Genomic DNA, 20702 nt, shown 5'->3' on the forward strand with positions numbered 1-20702 from the left:
CCGCGGCTCCGCCGGAGCCGCAGGTGCCGTGTCCGCCCCCATACCTTCCGGTCCCTGGGACTGACGCGGCGCCGGCAGAGATCAGTGCCTTCCTCTCGGCCATGAGGAGCCTGGCCCCGCCGTCGACGCCCGCTGGCGCGCCTTCGGGCCCCGCGGACTCGACTGGGCGACCTTGCCTGCCGGCGGCTCCGGCCCCGGCCCCGTCGACGACTCCGGTCTCGACGCCGCAGGTCCCCGCGGGGCCCATGCCTGGGCCCCAGTCGGCGCCGGTTGACCTAGTCACTCCTCCACCGGCGTCGACGCCTGAACCACCGACGCCGTCACCGGCGCCGCCGGCGCACACGCCTACACCTCCGGTGCCGCCGGCGCCTTTGACGCCGACTCTGCCCCAGTTTAGCCCTCATCCGGACCCGGCGCCGCAGCGGCGTCGATCGACGCCGCATCCGACGCCGCTTGAGACCTACCATCTCTACAGTCCGGTTCCGATCATTCCTCCTGTTTATCAGGAATCGGAAGGAGGGGGCGACTGAGAGGGGTTCGAGGACCCTCTGGCTGTCCAGTCACAGCTTTCACAGGACTGGGCAGATGAACTGGGGGAGGCCAGTGGGCTGGACACCTCGCCAGACACTGGATTCACTTCTCCTCCGACCGTGGCTTCGGAGGAGGGTGCAGCATTTTCTGTGGTGCTGCGCAAGGCGGCTGAGGCCCTTGGGCTCGAGTTGCCTGCCGTGGCTGTGAGGACCAACATCCTCACTGAGGTGCTTCAAACCTCAGCAAGCTCCACTGAGCCTCTGCTGCCGTTCAACGAGGCCCTCACTGACGTTCTGCAGGGCACCTGGTCCAAGCCCTCCACAGTTCCTCCTGTGGATAGGCACGTTGCCAGGCGCCACCGCCCTGCTCCGGGCGACCCCAGTTTCCTGTCCCAACACCCCACCCCCGAGAGTCTGGTTATCCAGGCCTCTACATCCCAATCCTCCTTCCCGACCGCTCCGCCGGACCGGGATTCCAAGAGACTCGAGCAGTTTGGCAAGAAACTGTTCTCGTCCCTTAGTTTGGGCCTGCGGTCCTTAAATACCGCCTGTCTCTTGGACCGTTATTCCCATTCCCTGTGGGATGCGGTGGAGGACGTGCTGCCCCTGTGTCCGGAGGAGGTCCGGACGCGTCTTACCCAGGCTTTGGCCGATGGGAGGGATGCGGCACGGCACGCCATAAGATGTGGGCTTGACACCACGGACTCGCTAGGTCGGGCGATTTCCACCACGGTGGCGCTCCGCCGCCACGCCTGGATGCGGTCCACGTCATTTTCCGGGGATGTCCAGAACACCCTCATGGACATGCCCTTTGATGGCACTCGCCTGTTTGGTGAGAAGGCGGACAGTGCGCTGAACCGCTTTAAGGACTCCCGGGCTACGGCCAAGTCCTTGGGCCTCTCGGCTCCGCGGGCGCACACCTCCGCTTTTCGCCCCTTTCGTGGCCAAGGAAGGGGCGCCTCCTCACGTCCGCAAAGCCACCAGCCGCAGAACCAACCTGCGCGCGGTCGCGGACGTGGCTTCCGCCGTGGCGGAAATGGAGGCCGACGTGGTCAGCCCACTTCCACCCCGGCAGCATCCGCCTCAAAGCCCTCCTAGTCCGAGCTTTCAGGCCCATACCACGCCAGTGGGCGGCAGAGTTCGCCATCACCTGCTCCACTGGCGGTCCATAACATCGGACAGGTGGGTGCTGCAAATCGTCCGAAGGGGCTACTCCCTCCCCTTCGAGACGACCCCTCCAGCCATGCCACCGCAGCACCACCGTATCTCGGGGGATCATTTGGATCTTCTCCGCGAGGAAGTTTCGGCTCTCTTGGCCAAGGGGGCCGTCGAGCGCGTTCCGAGTCCAGAAGTAGGTCGTGGTTGTTATTCCCACTACTTTCTGGTTCCCAAGAAGGGCAAGGGGGGCCTACGCCCTATCTTGGACCTCCGGAACGTCAATGCCTTCCTCCGAAAGGAAAGGTTCAAGATGCTAACGTTGGCTCAGGTTCTAGCTGCCCTAAACCCCGGAGACTGGATGGTAGCGTTGGACTTGCAGGACGCATATTTCCATATCCCCGTCCTGCCGGCCCACCGGCGTTACCTGCGGTTCACGGTGGGCCAAGAGCACTTTCAGTTTACCGTGCTCCCCTTCGGCCTCACCAGTGCCCCTCGGGTGTTCACGAAAGTGATGGCGGTGGTCGCAGCTCATCTGCGCAGATCAGGGGTTCCAGTCTTCCCCTATCTCGACGACTGGTTGTTGAAGGCGGGCTCGCCCCAGGCTGTCGTCTCCCACCTCCAGACTACGGCGGATCTCCTGCATGTGCTGGGGTTTTCCATCAACGTGCCGAAGTCACACCTGAGTCCCTCTCAGAAGCTCCTCTTCATCGGAGCGGTTCTCGATTCGGCGCAGTTCCGGGTCCATCCACCGGAACAGCGGGTCCGGGATATACAGGGCCTGATTCCCATCTTTCGGCCTCTATCCCGGGTTTCGGTCAGGCTAGTGTTGCGGCTTCTGGGGCTGATGGCCTCCTGCATCCTACTAGTGCATCACGCCAGGCGGCGCATGCGGGCTCTGCAGTGGGACCTGAAGTTTCAGTGGGCCCAGCATCACGGCAACCTGTCCGACCATGTCTTGATCTCGGAGGGCACTGCACAGCAGTTGCAGTGGTGGCTCACGGACCGCGAGTGGGTCAAGGGCAAGAGCCTCTCCCTTCCCCAACCGGAGCATGTCGTAGTGACGGATGCGTCCCTCCTGGGATGGGGTGGCCATATGGGAGAGGCGGAGATCAGAGGCCTCTGGTCTCCGGCGGAGTCTCGTCTCCACATCAACCTGTTGGAGTTGAGAGCGATCCGGCTTGCACTGAAAGCCTTCCTTCCCTCTGTCAGGGGAAGTGTCGTGCAGGTGTTCACGGACAACACCACCGCCATGTGGTATTGCAACACACAGGGCGGGGTGGGGTCGTGGACCCTTTGTCAGGAGGCTCTGCGCCTCTGGACATGGCTGGAACACCAGGGCGTCACCCTAGTGGTTCATCATCTGGCGGGCTCTCTGAACGCCAGAGCAGACGAACTCAGCCGCCGGTGCATGATGGATCACGAATGGCGTCTGAACTCCGAAGTGGCGCAAGGTCTCTTTCAGCAGTGGGGAGAGCCTTGGTTAGATCTATTCGCCACCGAAGAGAACGCGCAATGTCAGCAGTTCTGCGCGTTGGAATTTCCAAGGCGGCACTCGCTCGGCGACGCTTTTCGTCACGAGTGGAGTTGCGGTCTGTTGTACGCCTTTCCGCCTATACCACTTCTGCCCAGAGTGCTGAAGAAGATCAGGCACGACCGGGCCCAAGTCATCTTGGTGGCTCCGGATTGGGCACGAAGGTACTGGTATCCCGAGCTACTCAGTATGTTGACCGATCCCCCGATACGTCTGCCCCTTCGGGAGGATCTTCTGTCGCAGCAGCAGGGGACGGTCCTCCACCCGAACCTGTCCAGCCTCCACCTCCATGCGTGGAGATTGAGCGGCGGCAGTTGATGCCATTTGACTTGCCTCCTGAAGTCTGTGATATCATTCTGGCAGCCAGGCGTCCCTCCACAAAGACGGTATACGCCTGCCGGTGGAACAAATTTGTGGCATGGTGCACAGCAAAGGCTGTGGATCCCCTTTCCGCCCCTCTTTCTGAGGTTCTCCTCTTTCTTCTTTCTCTGGCCCGGCAGGGCTCTGCCCTGGGCACCCTGAAAGGTTATCTTGCTGCCATCTCCGCCTTCTTGCGGCTTCCTGATCAGCCTTCTCTTTTCAAGTCCCCTGTGGTTACCCGCTTTCTCAAAGGCATTACACACACGTTCCCTCCTGTCCCTTTTGTAATGCCTCAGTGGGACTTGAATCTGGTCTTGACATTCTTGATGTGCGCTCCCTTCGAGCCTCTTCACAATTGTCCTCTTCGTCTTCTGACTCTTAAGACTGCTTTTCTGGTAGCCATCACCTCGGCTAGACGGGTGAGTGAGCTCCAGGCTTTATCTTCAAAGCCTCCTTTTCTGTCTGTTCATCCGGACAAGGTTGTCCTTCGGCCTCGTCCTTCCTTTCTTCCTAAAGTGGTGACTCCATTTCACCTTGGGCAGTCTGTCACCTTGCCCACCTTCTTTCCGCCTCCGCATCCTTCCAAAGAGGAAGAGAGGCTCCACCGTCTGGACCCAAAACGTGCGCTCTCCTTTTATCTGGACCGCACAAAACAGTTCCGGGTGGACGACCAGCTTTTTGTTGGGTACGTGGGCGCTAAGAAGGGGAAAGCTGTGCACAAACGGACCATCTCTCGGTGGGTCGTTTTGTGTATCAAAATTTGCTATTCCTTGGCTAAAAAGGACCGTCCTGTTGGGCTGCGCGCCCATTCTACTCGGGCCACGGCGGCTACTACTGCCTTGGGACGGGGAGTCCCTTTGCAGGACATCTGTCAGGCGGCGACGTGGGCTTCGCTACACACGTTTGCCAGGCATTATTGCCTTGACAGCCAAGTCCGGAGGGATGGCTTCTTTGGCCGTTCTGTCCTCCAGGACTTTCTGGTGTGATCTTGGTTCGCAGACCCACCACCGGGGATGGTATTGCTTGGGTATCTATTCTAAGGTGAGGAATCTAACTAACGTGTTTCTTTCAGATGAACAAGTTACTTACCTTCGGTAACGATGTATCTGTAAGAAACATTAGTTAGTTAGATTCCTCACCGACCCACCCATCCTCCCCGTTCTGCGAACTGACATCTAGGGTTAAGGTTGTCCTTTCAGGCCCCTAGATTTTATTTTTGGCACCAGTGTCTGTCTTTGCATGGCTCTGCGTTCCTGGCGCGGAAGGCTATGTACAAGAACTGACGTCAGCGCGCGAGGGCGGCGTCTAAGTACTCCGATGACGTCATTCCGGCGCACGACGCCGACGACGGACGCGGAGCCGCAGACGACGCCTAGCGACGCGCAAGGGGTATTGCTGACGAAAAATCTTCCGGATCCAGTCTGACGCCTGGGGATATTCTAAGGTGAGGAATCTAACTAACTAATGTTTCTTACAGATACATCGTTACCGAAGGTAAGTAACTTGTTCTACCTGCATAAATTGGCAAAGTAGAAATGTTTTGATGGTCTTCCTAAAACTGAAATGAGAAGCAAAACCTATCATGCTCATAGGAAGGTAGTTGGGAAGTTGTATAATTTTTGTTAGGGCTTGTTTAAGTTCTGAGGGGATTTCACCCTGTGAAAAATGCTGACTGTTTGCAAGGATTTGTTAACTGTCTTTGAATGGAAACTCTGTTCTTTAAGGATTTTCTCATGGACATTACACTTAGTGGCCCAGAAGCTAAGATGAGGACACATTTTCTATAAATTGGCAAAAATCATTCTTTTCCATGTGATAAAATAAGTCTGAGATGCTGAGTAATACATATACTTTCAAAGGCAGCCACGGTTTGTGAGCTGGGTTCTATTACACCTTCACCACACAGTTCTAACAATAACTAGAAAACAAATGTGAGAACCATCTAGACGTCATGTTGCTGAAATTGAAACCGTAGCAGTGAAAGCATTTCCAATGGAGGACAGGGCAGTAAATGAACCAATGGAGTGGTTTCATTTGGTATTGAAATTATGTTTAGTGCTTCAAAAAGGTGTCATGGACTGAACGGTGTGAAGGTCTAGTTTCCTTCTTGATTGTCCAAGGAAAGAGCAACTCCTCTCATGAGCCACGGTGCAGCCCTGCACTTAATATACACGTGAAGGGTGTCAAGTGTCTCCGTCCAAGGGACCCAGTTAGGAGGAAAAAAGAACAAAGGGAGGGGAAAAAATCACCAGCAATATTGGTATTTCTTGATTGACAGAATAGATGATGCAGAAGTTGATCAGCAAGGCACCAAAACCACCTTGAAATCTGGGCAGAAAAAGAGCCAAGCATGCGTTGTTCCAGATGAAGGAGCCCAACAAGAATCCCGCTTCTGAAAAGGGAGTAAAAATCAGAGACAAATTAAAGACGTCGATGCCCAAGACGATCAATAGGGGAACAAATGTGTTGCCATACATCCTTCTGTGACCAAAACCTCCTTATATAGGAAAATGACATCACAGAATAAAAGTTTGACACCGTGTTCAGTTTCTGAAGTTCAGGCACTGTTGGGAGTAGATTTGAGACTCGCCCCCCTGTTTCAGGAGGTTGGAGGTTTCCAGAATTGGCCAGCTTGAGCAGAACCCAAGTATGAGAGCCTTCCACTGCTCAAGCTTCAGCACCTCCCCAGCCATTCCCAAGGCACAGCGCGCCACATGCAAACTCGCCCCCCAGCTTCCCATGGAGACACCGACACTGGCTGCCTCCTCTTCCCTGCCCGCGAGGCAAAGGGGTGGAACTATGATCAAACGAGAACACATTGTTTGTAAATTCTCAAATAACTTGTATTCTAAATGAGAAAACGTCTGGTGTGGTTGAGTAAAACTGCAGCAGCGGCGGTGTGTTCTACTGTTGCTCCACCTCAGTCTTCTAAAGAACAACAAGAGTGCTAACATCACAGTGAGGCACTCCTGAAGCCATGCTGTCCCATTGGAAGCAGTGGAGTTTAATGCCTAGCCAATGGAGCAGGTAGAAGCGGAGCACTGATGGGTCAATGCAGATATGAAACCAGCTGTTTAGAAAAATGTGAGGGGTATTTTTTTTTTTGTGTGTGATTATGGCATTCTGTATTTTAAAGGCTAAAATATTTAATTAGATGTGTTTTACCTTAGTCCAGTATCTTTTTTCCACATCGGTTTCCTCAGTCTGTCCATTCTCTGTCGCTTTTTTGATAAATGAGTTTTTTAATTTTTTTAATTTATCATTGCAAAGCACAATAGATTTTTAAAGGTGCAGACAGATGGCATGTTTAAAATGAATAGCTTTTTGATCCTGTGGGTAGTGTGAGCGTGCAAACGAGTCACTCCTTAGATATTTCGCTTTTGTTTTTACTTCTTCTTCCTTTTGTCAGTAGTGGCATCTTGCAAGAACATGCTTTATATTCAAACTTATTCTTATTGTGAGTCAAATATAAGGAAATGATGTAACATATTTAAATATGTGTCTACAAAGCGGTCTCTCTGTTTACCTTCTGACTGACTACATTTGAAGTTAATTAATTAAAACATTTTTAAATAATCAAACTCTATATCGGACAGGACAATGAGGCAGCTACTTTAAAACACAGTGAAACCTGTCATGCACTGTGTGATCTTTTCAGACTGGGATCATGCAAACACCTGGAAAGAAATGTTTTTGGGGGACTTTTTCATTTTAGGAACTTGTGGCAGCAGAGATGGGAACAAGCCACTTTTCTGTACATATTCAGCCCTTCGCACAGGAAAGTGAATGGTTCCAGAGCAGCTTCTCCCGCAGCAGGTCTACTGGTGCGGGCACATTCTGTGAGCTAGCCGGACACAAGTTCATTGCTAGAACTCTGCGCTCCTCACTAGCAGCGGTTAGTGATGTGTGGGTTGATACTGTAATGAGGCTTGACTACGGTACCAGCCATGAATCTTGTAGGTGGATAGCTACTGGCTAGCAGCCAATCAAAATGCAGTATTTCGGTAGTGTTCTGCAGTCTTATTTACAATAGACAATGGAGCATCCTTTAATAAGGGTTTTTATCAGGTGCAATGTTAGAAATGGATGGAGTGTACATGCAAAGTGGATTTGGGAAACCTTTTCAAAGCGTGCTCCAAACTGATTGCAAATACCTAAACCCTCAGATTAGTGTCCCCTGGTCCTGCATTTCTTTACGGCTTGATGGTTTAAAGCTAGGCAGGATGCATATGGAGAGGTGAATGTCCAGCAGTAAGTAGTTATTTGGTACCGTCTACAGTCTAGTTCAGAGCAGAATCTCACAAAACCCTATTAAGGGAGCCCAGACATGATTGTGTACTGATGAGCGGAATACTTTGCACATAAACGGAAAGGCACAGTGTGTGTTGAGACAAGGAGTCCTCTTCACCTCTGGGAAACCACCTTAATATCCCAAAAGGTAAAAAATGTCGGCTTAGTTCATGAAGCTGCGTAGCACCTTACTTACTTCAAGCTAAGAGAAGCTACTGAAAGTTGGGATGGGCCAAATAGAAGGTCACCAAAGGTAATCACTCCAGCATAAGCCTCCTGAGCTGCCTTCTTGCTGGTGCTGAATTACCCCTAATTGGCTAGCCAGTCTGATGGGGCCTGCCCCTTGAACTTCCCTGCTGCAGGGGCCCACGTGAATGAGCTTTGTGTCTCATTTGCTCTTTAGAAAAATGTGCAGTTTGTTTTGTTCTGGATTGAAACATACAAGCATTCCTCTTCAATTGGTTTATCTGAACTTCATCAATGTAGGTCTTTTTCAATTTCATTCTGATGTTAGCTGTTCCTAGGTCAGATTATAACCTCAATTGATGTGAGCCTAGGGTTCCTGTTTGGGATGACGCATGCACAGCCGACACATCCGCTGCTCTTCATTCAAAGATTTAATGGGTTTACACATAGAATCAACATTCTCTTTAAAAGCACTTTTGTATTTTGCCGCATGCATTGTTTATATTGGTTATTTTATTTATGTGGACTAGTGGCTAAATGATTGTGCTTGCAATCAGAGACTTCTACTGCCAGCTTTTGCACTTGATCAAAATGAAGATGATGCAGTTCTGATAATGTTTAACTCCCTGTGCCTCAAATTGTAAGTATGTGTGATAATGTACCACCTGCCGAACATTATAAGGATATTGCAAGTCACAGAGGAGTTTCATGACCATATAGACGAACGAAAGCCAAGTTCATTATAAGGTTGTGGAACTCTTTAGGTAGCTTGCAATATCTTTATCAGTTAAAAATGTTCCAGTATTGTGGTTTGGTGCTCCTTGGAGGTAAGCTCACACTTCATAAATACATAAATAAAAGTAAAGAAATCGGGGCTTAGTCTCCTGCACTTTTATTTCACAATCAGTCTTTGTAAGGTGGTGCATAATTGTTTAGACAAGACAGTAATCACCCCTTTTCCCGTGACTCCAACAAGAGGGTCGCCTACGGGTTTGGCATTTTCAGTTTCTGAACAGCAGGAAGCACACCTGGGTCCCTTGTGTTAAAAACATAGAGAAAAAGGAACACAACCATGTATTCCTAAGACCCCCACTTTATGGCGTCTGCTCCAGAGTGACTGCATGCATGAGTGGTATCCGGTAGTCATGGAAGTGTTCAGAGACGAATAGTGCTAGCTTAGTTTTCACAGTGAAGCCAGGATACCCACAAGACTTTTTTTTCCATACACATCTGTAGTTAACACAGTCTTAGGCATGAAATCGGCTAATCCTGGAAGGTGAATATTGGTTGTTCTTAAAACATACAGCGACGCTGTAGCACGCCCGCTAACATGGCTATTCTGTGGTCTTGTATTAACAAAATCGCAGTGGTTACGGTCTCGCTGCTGAACCAGTTAACACATTTAAGAATATTTTTCCCCACATCCAAGGAGTGACGCAAGATAGGGCTCCATGAACTTCAACTTAGAGATCAACCTCTGTGTTAAATAGGGCGCTCTGTGGCTATCTTAATTGACATCGCTCCATGTTGACAATGAATCCACTGGTTCCATCCTACCCAACACCTCCCAGAACATCCTGTCATGCTCTGCTGTGGCCAACGCCAACCCTGTAGAAATAACTAGTCCTGAAGAAGCAGTCTTCTGGGTATTTGCTTGAATAATCGCAACATAAGGCCCTGTAGGAGAAGATGACGACAGAAGCCCGATAGGTGCTCTTTTCCATGCCTTTAAGACCCAACCAGGGTAATGAAATATTTTAAATGACATAAGCAGGGACACATGTAACATTCACGGTATGTGGACGATGAGCACTACACTTACACTAAATATAGTTGCACCATCAAATAGGGCTGACATTTCTACATTGTTAGGAAGTGGGCAGCCATCATCCACCCACCGTTTCAGGTGGCACAAATTGATGAATTCCTGCAGTGACCGGAGGCGCCAACCCTACCTGCGCCAGCCATTTTGAAACTTCACTCTCCTCCGTGATACTGTGTCTAAAAAGCCTCTCAAATGTCTCTTCATTAAATGCAGTACATGCCAGACTGGTGTGACCTGTTCAGAAATTAATCATGTAGGAGAGCACCTTTAATTGTGCCTGCTCATCTCAAAACACCTTGGAAAATGCCAAGTCAGTACCCTCCAGCCAGTACCAACCCACGTATACACAGACAGTACAGGATAATCAGCATTGGGATCACATTTAATTTTCAAGTTTGTCCTTTGCTGCCAACCCATAACTGAAGTAGGCTTCTCAATTTCTGGTATCTCCCTGGACATAGGTCTGCTCTTTACAGGGCCTTCACTAGCAGCTGTATTCTCAATCTAGGGCATGGTAACAATCCTTTAGCAAACTTTTCTTACAGATGTTTTATTATTTCAAGCGAGTCTGCCGCCGTCCTGTATAAAGAGGCAGCTTATATGGACGGTCCCCTAGATAGTGCCATGCTTTATGCAATACATTTTCTTAGTTGTACTTGGAAACAGGTGCTTACAGCACCTGGCAAGTACGAAAGAAACATCCAGAGGGCCCCGCATGACCCCCCCCCCCCCCCAGGCCTCCCAAAGAGTGCGGATACGCCTGGCTATTTATACCACTCTTCAGTATTCTTTCAGACATCTCATGGTCCGTGGGAGTGCACAGAGAACACAAATCACCCTGCATGTGTGTGACTTGGCCTTCCACCAACACAGACAAATACCATTCCTGCTAGAACAGTCTACTACATGCAATGCAGCACCTTAAATGCTCACATCTCAAGTACAGCCCTAATCTTCATCCAACCTAGAAAAACACCAGCACTTTCCCATTACACTAGGAGTTATATGCCATAAAGTACCAAAGCAGAAGCATTACATTTTGTTGCAGTTGGCATTGCATACCCCTGTTGCCAGATGCATCTATTTGTGCACTAGCTGGTCTTTGAGAGGGCTGAGCCCACACTCACCCGATCCTTTCCATCCATGGTGTACACACAACACTCCCTTCCTCCACCTATGCTGCCCAGCCCCCTGAGTCATCGCGGAAGAAGCTGCCAAACCTGGATTCTATTTGATTTTTTAAATTTTATTTTTGTGAGTGCATCTCACATCTGGTCATTAATTAGGGATCTCTTGTGATATCCCAAAAGTCACAAGTTAAAGATAATCCTTGTACTTGTGCAGCTCTCAGCATAGTCCTGGCCTCTTTCACCTTGTTTGTATATGTAATGCTTTAATTCAGCATTTATTTAGAAATCAAAATATTTACATACATTTCCAATGGTCTTCTTTGTACCGCTCTCCATTAAGCCCCCAAATTCTGGCAAAGTGTTAAACTTTTAATGGCACCCGTAAATAGTTCAATAAAACCAAATGCTTGCATAAAGCTAAGTGTATTCTCCCCAATTTCCAGAAACTCATTTCAGGCTTCGACTGTTTCCACTCTTTTTATGTGGATTCCCAGGTGTTGACCAAACATAGGTTACCCACTAGTCGTTGCATCCATGATAGAATTTGCACCAAGCACAAAACAAAATTAAGGTAATAAGTAAAGATAAACTGAAATTAAAAAGCTAAATCAACCATAGTAGGTCCCCAGGCAACACGGTTGACGCAGTCAAAACAAGAAGTCTGCTTCTGGGTGCTCTGAAAAGTGGGCCACCTACTTCTTAAGTCATTGAGCACCCATCCGAGTCAAAATAGCCACATGGATGCCCTACTCCAGTGGTTCTCAAACTTTTCATTTCCGTGGATCCCCACTTAATCATTACTGGAACCCGGGGCCCCTCAGCGAATCATTGCTAAGACCCCCACTGAATCCTTACTGGAAGATGAGAAATCTGGCCTAAGCATTTTTGATGATGTGAATCGCAAAACCATATACAAAAAACAACTGAAATGAACATTCATCAAACAAATACACAAATGATGAAATATTTGATTTAATTCACTACATATATATAAAAAAAATTTAATAGGACGGTTTGAGCTTTTCTAAATTTAATTGAGGCCACTCATCGACCAGACAATTTTTTGTATGATGCGCTGCCGCTGCTCCTACGAATCAGGATTTCAATTTAATGTTAAGCCTCCAATTTCAAATTCTTTCACATTTACAGAATGTTTTAAAATGTGCAGTTCATTTTGATTCTTTATTCATCTGTTGATATTATTGAATTTTCTAAGCAGCCGCGGACCCCCTGGGTAGGCTTCGTGGACCCCAAGGGGTCCATGGACGACAGGTTAAGAAACCCTGCCCTACTAATTCCTAGGATATAATCTGCACCGTTCCACTAGCTGATGGACGGTAAAAGACTAGAGTTCCACACACTCTCATTCCACTGTACACTGTTTATGGAACACACCACAATGATACCACTTCCACCGCACACATTTCTGCCAGCAGACCGCAAGTATTGACTTGGTACACCAGTGCCACGTTAACAATTTTTGCACCACACATTGAAGTTGCAGTGACCTGGAATACTCGATCCAGCAACCACCCTAGAGGCTTTGTGACACTGCTGGCATGCTAGCAGTTATGCTCCTTCTATTACTTGGTTTGAATAGATACATGCTCCCTCTGTAAAGCAGTACAAAGGCTGGTTGAAGAAGACGAGAACAATGTTTAACACAATGCACTCCTCTAATCCAACAAACCCACAAGATCCAGACTGTACACGGATAAGCTCAGCATAACCAAGCGCCACAGCAAACAAATGGAACGCAGCTGGAGAATGAACCAGGACAACCCAAACAGAAACACCTTTAAATCTACGCTCAGACGCTACCACCAGCTGATCAGAGCCACCAAACGCCCCGCACTCACAGACCACATCAACACCAATTCCATCAGCAGCAAAGAGATCTTCACCATCGTGGGAGATATCACCTTCCCAGCAGTAGTCTCCACCTGCATCAGCCGCTCGCAGGACCTCTGTACCAAGTTGTCCCAGTTCTTCTCCAACAAGATAAACTGCATATGGCAACTTCGACCCCTGACTAGACCCCACCGACCTGGCCGTGTCCCTCCACATCTCAACCAAAGACACCACACTGATGACCTGGCCCGCCATCACTGTGGAAGAAACCGCTTCCACTATACAGTCTGTCTAATCCAGAGTCGCCATCGGACCCTTGCTCCAACCACGTCTTCATCAAAGGACTGCAACCCATCAGCTCAACACTCACCCCGATCCTGAACACCTCCATCACAACAAGCATCTATCCAGACACCTACAAACATGCCACAGCCCTCCCCATCTCCCTCAAGAAACCCTCCACTGACCCCCACAGCACTAGCCAGTTACATATCCATCTCCCAGCTTCCTGGCCAAAATCCAGGAGAAGCTGATCAACCGGCTCCTAGTCAGCCACCTCATTGAAAACCTTCTTAGACGCCTCTCAATCCGGTTTAATACAGAACCACAGCACGGACACTGCCCTGCTCGCTACAATAGACAGCATCTATGTGTTCTTGGACAGAGGAGACACTGCAGCCTTCATCCTTGTCAACCTCTCCTTGGATTTCAACTCCGTATCCCACCCCATTTTCTTCCAACAACTGATATGCTCCTCCCGGACTGGTCGAACCCAGACAGTCCGCCGGGTCCCCTTCTGCTCGGACACCCGCACCCTCATCTGTCGAGTACCGCAAAACTCCTCACTGAGACTTACCCACTTCAACACCTACATGATCCTGCTTTCCAGCATCATCTGTGCCTCTGGAATCGGTGTCATATCCTTGCCGATGACACACAGATGATACAGTCTCTCTTGGGGGAAAAAAACCCACCAAACACCTGGACCAAGTCTGCAGCGTGCAGGACTGAAGTCGCTGACTGGATGAAAACCAGCTGTATCAAACTGAACACTGACAAGACAGAAATCGTGATTTCTTTGGGGGGGCAGAAAATCCTCACCATGGGACTCCATCTGGTAAAGGGCAGAACTTAGACCCACACCCAGAACCTCAGCATCGTCTTTGACAGTCAACTCACCATGACAGCTCAAATCAGCACCATCACTACCTCCTGCTTCCACACCCTGACGTAGCTAACCCAAATCTTCAAATGGCTCCCCACGAGCACCCATAAAACCATCACCCTCTCCCAGCTGTATTGTGCCCTAGTTTGTAATGCCCTAGAGACACTAGACCCACTCAGACCGAAATGGGAGGGGTGGGTAATTTGAGCTGGAGGATTATCGGAATAGCGAGAGGCCAGTATGGCTCCTCTGGAACTTGCGATCTCTGCAAAACTTGAATTAAACCAAATACACTATCTGCACCTCACCTACATGATACCCTAACAACTCTGGCATGCGGGTATTCTCCAAGAGCCCAGATGTACTCTGTCTGTCCCCTGCAGCTGACTTTTTTCATGTGGTCTGGCAATGGCCTGGGATTGCCCATTACTGGACCCGCATAGATGATGCCCTCTCTGACCTCACGCTGACCCCAAAGATGGCCCTGTTGGGTCTTATGGATAACTTTGGGAGGGACGATAGGCAACAGGCCACTAGTAGGGCTGGTGGCTCTGATAGCCAAATGCGGCAATGCATGTTCCTGGAAGTCGCCACGACTGCCAAACTTGAAACTGTGGCAATCTGTTATGGACTGATGTGCCAAGCAAGAAGAACTGATCTATATTGCTGGGCAATGTCCTCAGGAATTCAATAAAATTTGGGGCAAATGGAGGGAATATTATGGCCTATCTTCTTCATTAGAGACTGAACATGGAAATGTGGTTTTGCATATGTAATTTGCCCAAAATGGTGGCGGGTGGGAAGATGGGGGCTGGATCGGGATGCAATGTTTATATTTATTATTGTATTACACTCTTGCCAGAATCAACAAAATATGTTTATCAAAAAAAAACATCACCCAAGCCCTCATCACAAACAAACTGGACTTCAAAAACATCCTCTGTGCTGGAATAAGCACGCATCTGACCACGAAACTCCAAACCATACAGAACTCAGTAGCCAGGATCACAACCTACCATGCTGCACACACGTCACCCCTACCTTCAGGAGCCCTATTAGCTTCCAATACACAAACAAGCTCTGTTCAACTCCTCAGACACACCTTTAAAGCCCTGCACAACACAGGCCCAACTTATCTCAACAACTGCATCACATTTCACGAACCCACCACACACTTCCACTCAGCCTGACTACTACTGGCGCTTATCCCACGTATAGGCAGTACCTGATCCGCAGGTAGGGCTTTCTCCTACATCAGTCATAAAGCCTGGAATGACCTGACGCTACACATCAGAGCCGTCTCTACTTTCCGTGAAATCCACATAAAGCCCTAGACATGGCTCTTCAAATAGATTTCCACTAGCCTAGCCCTTTGATTCAGCTCTAGGATACTCTCCCAAGAGACAGTACATACCCTATACTCAACACCTCTACTGCAGAACCCAACACCACTCTGCTGCCACCAAACAGAGTCTGTTTTAGCTTGTCTGTCCTCCCTAGACACTTGGTCAGCGCAGCTGGAGTGATAAAAATCCCCCACACAATGCAACGCCCATAGCAATGTCAAAAAGGCACTGGCCCTCTGCATAAAGGCACAAACTTTTCTCACCAGGTCATGGCGAAATAAACATTCTTTCAATGTTCTGGGCATTCTCGTAAACTCCCCAAACCACAGCAGTGGTTATGGACAAATAAGTTGCCCCCCAGTGCAGCAACAGTCGCGATATCCATAGGATCCCACCCTCTGTGTTACTGAAAAGATACACAGGCGGAGGTGCACGTAGACCTCAACTGTCCTGGACACCCACTGTGACAGTCGATTCCCCACTCGAATCCCTCATTACACGCCTGCATCATCAGCCCCATGCCGTTGTAAATTTGCCTTCATTAAATCATAAGTACATTAATGTGCAGAACATATCGCTCAGCTGATGTCTAAAAAAAAAAAAAGTGAGGAATGTGGGAGTTGCAATTTGTTTTGCCGTCTGCTTCTCTTGGAGGATTTTTGCTTCTTTTGCCAGATTAGAGAATGAGTTTGTTGGTTGTTCCCCCAAACAGGTTCATGAAGACACCTGACGAGATCATGAGCGGCCGGACTGACCGCCTGGAGCACCTCGAGTCGCAGGAGCTGGACGAACAGCTGTATCAGGAAGACGAGTGCTGAATATGGAGTTTGGACTAGTGTTGCTCCAAATGGTGAGAGACAAACTCTCCAGCTGCACTGCAGAGTGGGCAAAAGGAGAGAGATGACCTGCTGCATCTAAAGCACCTTAATAAAGAGCAGCGAGCGGGAGCAGGGACTTGCTCACCTGGACTCAAGCATCAGCCCTTCAGCTTCCCACAGGGGTTCCACTGGTCTCTCTCCATCTGAATCATATTTTTGTACTTTTGCAGATCAGCCTTCCTATCGCGTCCTGTTCCTCAAGTTTTTGTTCATATGTACAAGGACTTTGCCAATGGGAGCATCCCTTGGTAAACGTGGCATACAACTTGTTTATTGTCATTAATGGGATGTTGAGAAGTAATCGGACAATCCCTCCTTGACCCTGCCTGTCTTCCAGCACTCTTCACATGCATTATTTTCTGAATAACTTCTACGTGGGGTATCATTTACAGTGGTGTTTGGAGCCCAACGCGCAGGTGATACGATGAAACACATGAAGGAGATGCAGACTTGAGTTGCCTGTTCAACAGTTCTCAAGAAAATATGGCTGTTCCCTCTTAAAACAAAAATGTATCCCCTCAAATGATAATGAATCATGCATTTTACATTTTTTTCTCACTGTCGTACCTCACTGAATCAGCTGGTGTCCACCTTTAACCCCTTCAGCGCGGCGCGGATTTCCGCGCCGTGCTGAAGGTTCCGTGCGCGGGCGGGGCCGTGACGGAGCGGTTCCGTCATGCGCACAGCGCAACCGTGGTGCATGACGGAACCGCTCCGTCACAAGCATCGAAGGGGTTAACTGAGAAATCTGTGACATCTCCTATACCAGTTCGATCATACAACAGCTCAGTTGGCTCAAATTATGACACCCCTTATGGTCATGCCAGAGATATAACTTCTTGCCTTTACCATTCTCCGGCTTACGCACTCAATCAAATGAGGTCTATAATCTCTTTGTTGACCAACTAGATTGTGATAGAATGATGTATTTTTGTAACATCATTTCAATAGTAACACAATGTCTTATGTGGGCCGCCTGCTGTTGCCTCACTGTTAACTTCACAATATGCCATTTTGTTATCTGTGATCATGGTGTATTTTTAGCTGTGACATCACTTCCTGTGCGAAATCTACAAGTGACCTTGATTAGGAATGTTTCTTTGGTTTGTTCGACCACTATAGCACTATGAATGTCATATCTTCTGATGACATCTGTTATTATTTCGCCCCTGTGGTGCCACCTACCCCTGGCTTCTGATCGTGATATCTCAGATGTGGCGTTACTTTCAAGACTGATGCTGGTATTTGCCTGTTCTGTCTTATCCTGCATCTGACCTCCCATCCTGCTGCCATTGTAACGTTTGTGTAGTTGCAGCGTCTTTGAAATCTTTCCAGCCTGATTCCTAACTTTCCCACCGCCCCAACCTACTCCCAGGTGTAGCTTTTCCCTAGCACTTGGGTGTTGACTTCAAAAAGTCTTTCAGTCTGTATGGTGCAGGTTTACAGCCAGAGAGATGGGCAGTACAATAAATGTTTACGATAGTGCGCAAGGAATGATGTTCTTGTCAAGTGAAAGAATGCCTGTCTTCATGCCCCGCATAAACTCTTCAAATGATAGGTCTTATGGCTGGTTTAACTTTCAGGGGCAGCCATCAAGATATGAGTTGCCTATAGAACACCAGCTTCAATTTGATGGGGATAGAAAGCTCGAGAGGTGTGCAGGACTATGCACGTAAAGATACTACTAGTACTACGAAATTTGCCTGTTTTTACTTTGAAGGACTTTGCCACCTGCACCCACTAGCAGGCCTTCCCACTGATTCATTCATCCAGTGTTGGCCAGGCTTTATAGTGAATTGTGCCCTTGGCATGTGTCATCCCTGCCTTTGCTAACAGCCGTGGAAAGCCACATTGTGTGGTAAGATCTCACAAAGTACACTGTTAAATGTCTTGGCAGAGCAGAGTAAAGTAGCATATTGAGATATAATTGATTTTTGCAGTGTGTATTTTACCAGGTTTTCGAAGTGAGTGCAGCGCCTTGTCACTGCTTCTGTTGCTAGAAGCAGTTGCCCAACATTTGGAATTGAGGTGTCTAGATTAAATAAATCTCCCATTTGACCTACATGAGGTGAGATTTGGAGGACCTGCAAGAGGTGAGATTTGGAGGACCTGCAAGAGGTGAGATTTGGAGGACCTGCAAGAGGTGAAATTTGGAGGACCTGCAAGAGGTGAAATTTGGAGGACCTGCAAGAGGTGAGATTTGGAGGACCGGCAAGAGGTGAGATTTGGAAAGACCGGCAAGAGGTGATATTTGGAAAGACCGGCAAGAGGTGATATTTGGAAAGACCGGCAAGAGGTGATATTTGGAAAGACCGGCAAGAGGTGATATTTGGAAAGACCGGCAAGAGGTGATATTTGGAAAGACCGGCAAGAGGTGATATTTGGAAAGACCGGCAAGAGGTGATATTTGGAAAGACCGGCAAGAGGTGATATTTGGAAAGACCGGCAAGAGGTGATATTTGGAAAGACCGGCAAGAGGTGATATTTGGAAGGCCGGCAAGAGGTGAGATTGGGAAGACTGGCAAGCCTGCAAGAGGTGAGATTGGGAAGACTGGCAAGCCTGCTAGAGATGAGATTGGGAAGACTGGCAAGCCTGCAAGAGGTGAGATTTGGAAGGCCGGCAAGCCTGCAAGAGGTGAGATTTGGAAGGCCGGCAAGAGGTGAGATTTGGAAGGCCGGCAAGAGGTGAGATTTGGAAGGACCGGCAAGAGGTGAGATTTGGAAGGACCGGCAAGAGGTGAGATTTGGAAGGACCGGCAAGAGGTGAGATTTGGAAGGACCGGCAAGAGGTGAGATTGGGAAGACTGGCAAGCCTGCAAGAGGTGAGATTGGGACGACTGGCAAGCCTGCAGGAGGTGATATTTGGAAGACCGGCAAGAGGTGATATTTGGAAGGCCGGCAAGAGGTGATATTTGGAAGACTTGTAAGAGATGATATTTGGAACACCTACAATGGGGGAATTAGAAGACTGGGTGATGGTACTTTTGACTGGGAGGTGGCACAGGCATCCAAAGGTGTCAGACAGTGCTGGGCATGGTTGCCATACTGTGCAGGTTCAAGGGCTTTGTATGGTAGTTGGCAAAAATATGGTGCTCTTAAAAGGCAGCGTGAAAAACGTAAAGTATCCAAGACTAAGCACTAGTAAGTAGACAGGGTGGGATTAAGTTCAGTCAAGGTTTGGTTGTGACAATCGAGTTGGTACAATGAAGCGGGCCTAGAGCATTGGGCTGTTGCTTGATGTATCTAGAATTTGGTAACAAAACCTGTAGGTTGGCTGGGAGGTAAAATGTCCCTCAGACAGTGACCCATGGTCGCAATTTAACATTAGAATGGATTCAAGGGCCTAGTCTACCTGACCTCATTGTCACTGTATGCTACATAAGATGCATAAAGAGTGCACATGGTGACTGTTTTACAGACTTTTGCAAAACATACCAACTCTTGAGTTGCTTGATGCAAGAAATGTAAAGGCATTGACTCCTAGCACAGAACGGTAAGTGAAATAGATGAGCATGAAAGAGTGTGTTAACAGTCTTCATTCCCCAGCCTCTTACTTGTCTGATTACTTTTCACATTTGACTCTGCCCAGGCACAATATTAGAATGGTAGTCTGATGCAACGGAAATATAGATATCAATGGTACACAATAACAAGCAGGAGGTTACCAACCAGAGTTCCAAGCGCCGGAGAGTTTTTTGCTCACCAATCAATCAGGGTTCTTATAGAGCGCGGCTATTCACCCATTAGGATCTCAAGGCGCTCGCCCACATAGCTCCTGTGGCATATGCATGCCACTCTGCCCACACAACATTGCACTAAGTCCTTTGGTTTGAGTTTTGTCTGCACCCAGCATCTCCCCTCTTGAATAATTGATGCCATGGGCGAGCTGTCACTGGACACTCAACCCAAACCCCGCTGATGGACCCTAAAATACAAACACTATTTCAGGCACCAGTAGACTAAGCCCAACACAAGTGAAAGTCGCGAGTTCTGTGCACGTCCTGATCTCCAGAGCTTTTAAAATGTTCAACACTGCAGTCCAAAATGTTAGATGTCGAGGTCTGTCTTTGTTTTTACTTTTTTAGATTTCATTTCTTTTAAGGTGTGGGCTGAGGGATTGTACTGAGTGAATGTAACATATGAATACACACAAAATGCCTTATCTCAGGGCCAAGAGTTGCAAATAATTTTTAAAATACTTGTAATTACATCATCTCGGTAGCAAAAAATTAAAAACACACTTTTGTAAAAAGGAGTCTTGGGTTTCTTCTTTGTGGACCTTGGCATTGCTTGGTTTTGATGAGGGTCGAGAGGTCTTAGGATCCTGCCTCTGCCTCTTTGCAAAGAGGGGTAATATGAACACACGAGTGACCAGGTCCCTTTAAGAGGGTGGGATGGTACCCGCTAAGGTAAGTTGTCATGGTTCATATACGCCTTTCGTGTTGTTACAGA

At 48.5% G+C, this 20702-nt stretch overlaps 1 protein-coding gene across 7 annotated transcripts in view; it reads left to right on the forward strand.

The window, feature by feature from the left end:
- Positions 1-20502, forward strand: part of ETV6 (ETS variant transcription factor 6) — a 241319-nt gene extending 220817 nt beyond the window's left edge. For 2 of the 7 annotated variants that reach the window (XM_085652071.1, XM_085652070.1), the window contains exon 8: positions 16085-20502. In XM_085652071.1, coding sequence (XP_085508197.1) covers positions 16085-16190 — 106 coding nt within the window. In that variant the 3' untranslated portion in view covers positions 16191-20502. The remainder of the gene's footprint in view (positions 1-16084) is intronic. The other 5 variants (XR_014981202.1, XR_014981200.1, XR_014981201.1 and 2 more) reach the window with 5 other exon arrangements.
- The last annotated feature ends 200 nt before the right edge of the window (positions 20503-20702 follow it).

This window comes from Triturus cristatus, chromosome 4_1 (genome assembly GCF_964204655.1).
Source record: "Triturus cristatus chromosome 4_1, aTriCri1.1, whole genome shotgun sequence".
Classification (NCBI taxonomy): Eukaryota; Metazoa; Chordata; class Amphibia; order Caudata; family Salamandridae; genus Triturus; species Triturus cristatus.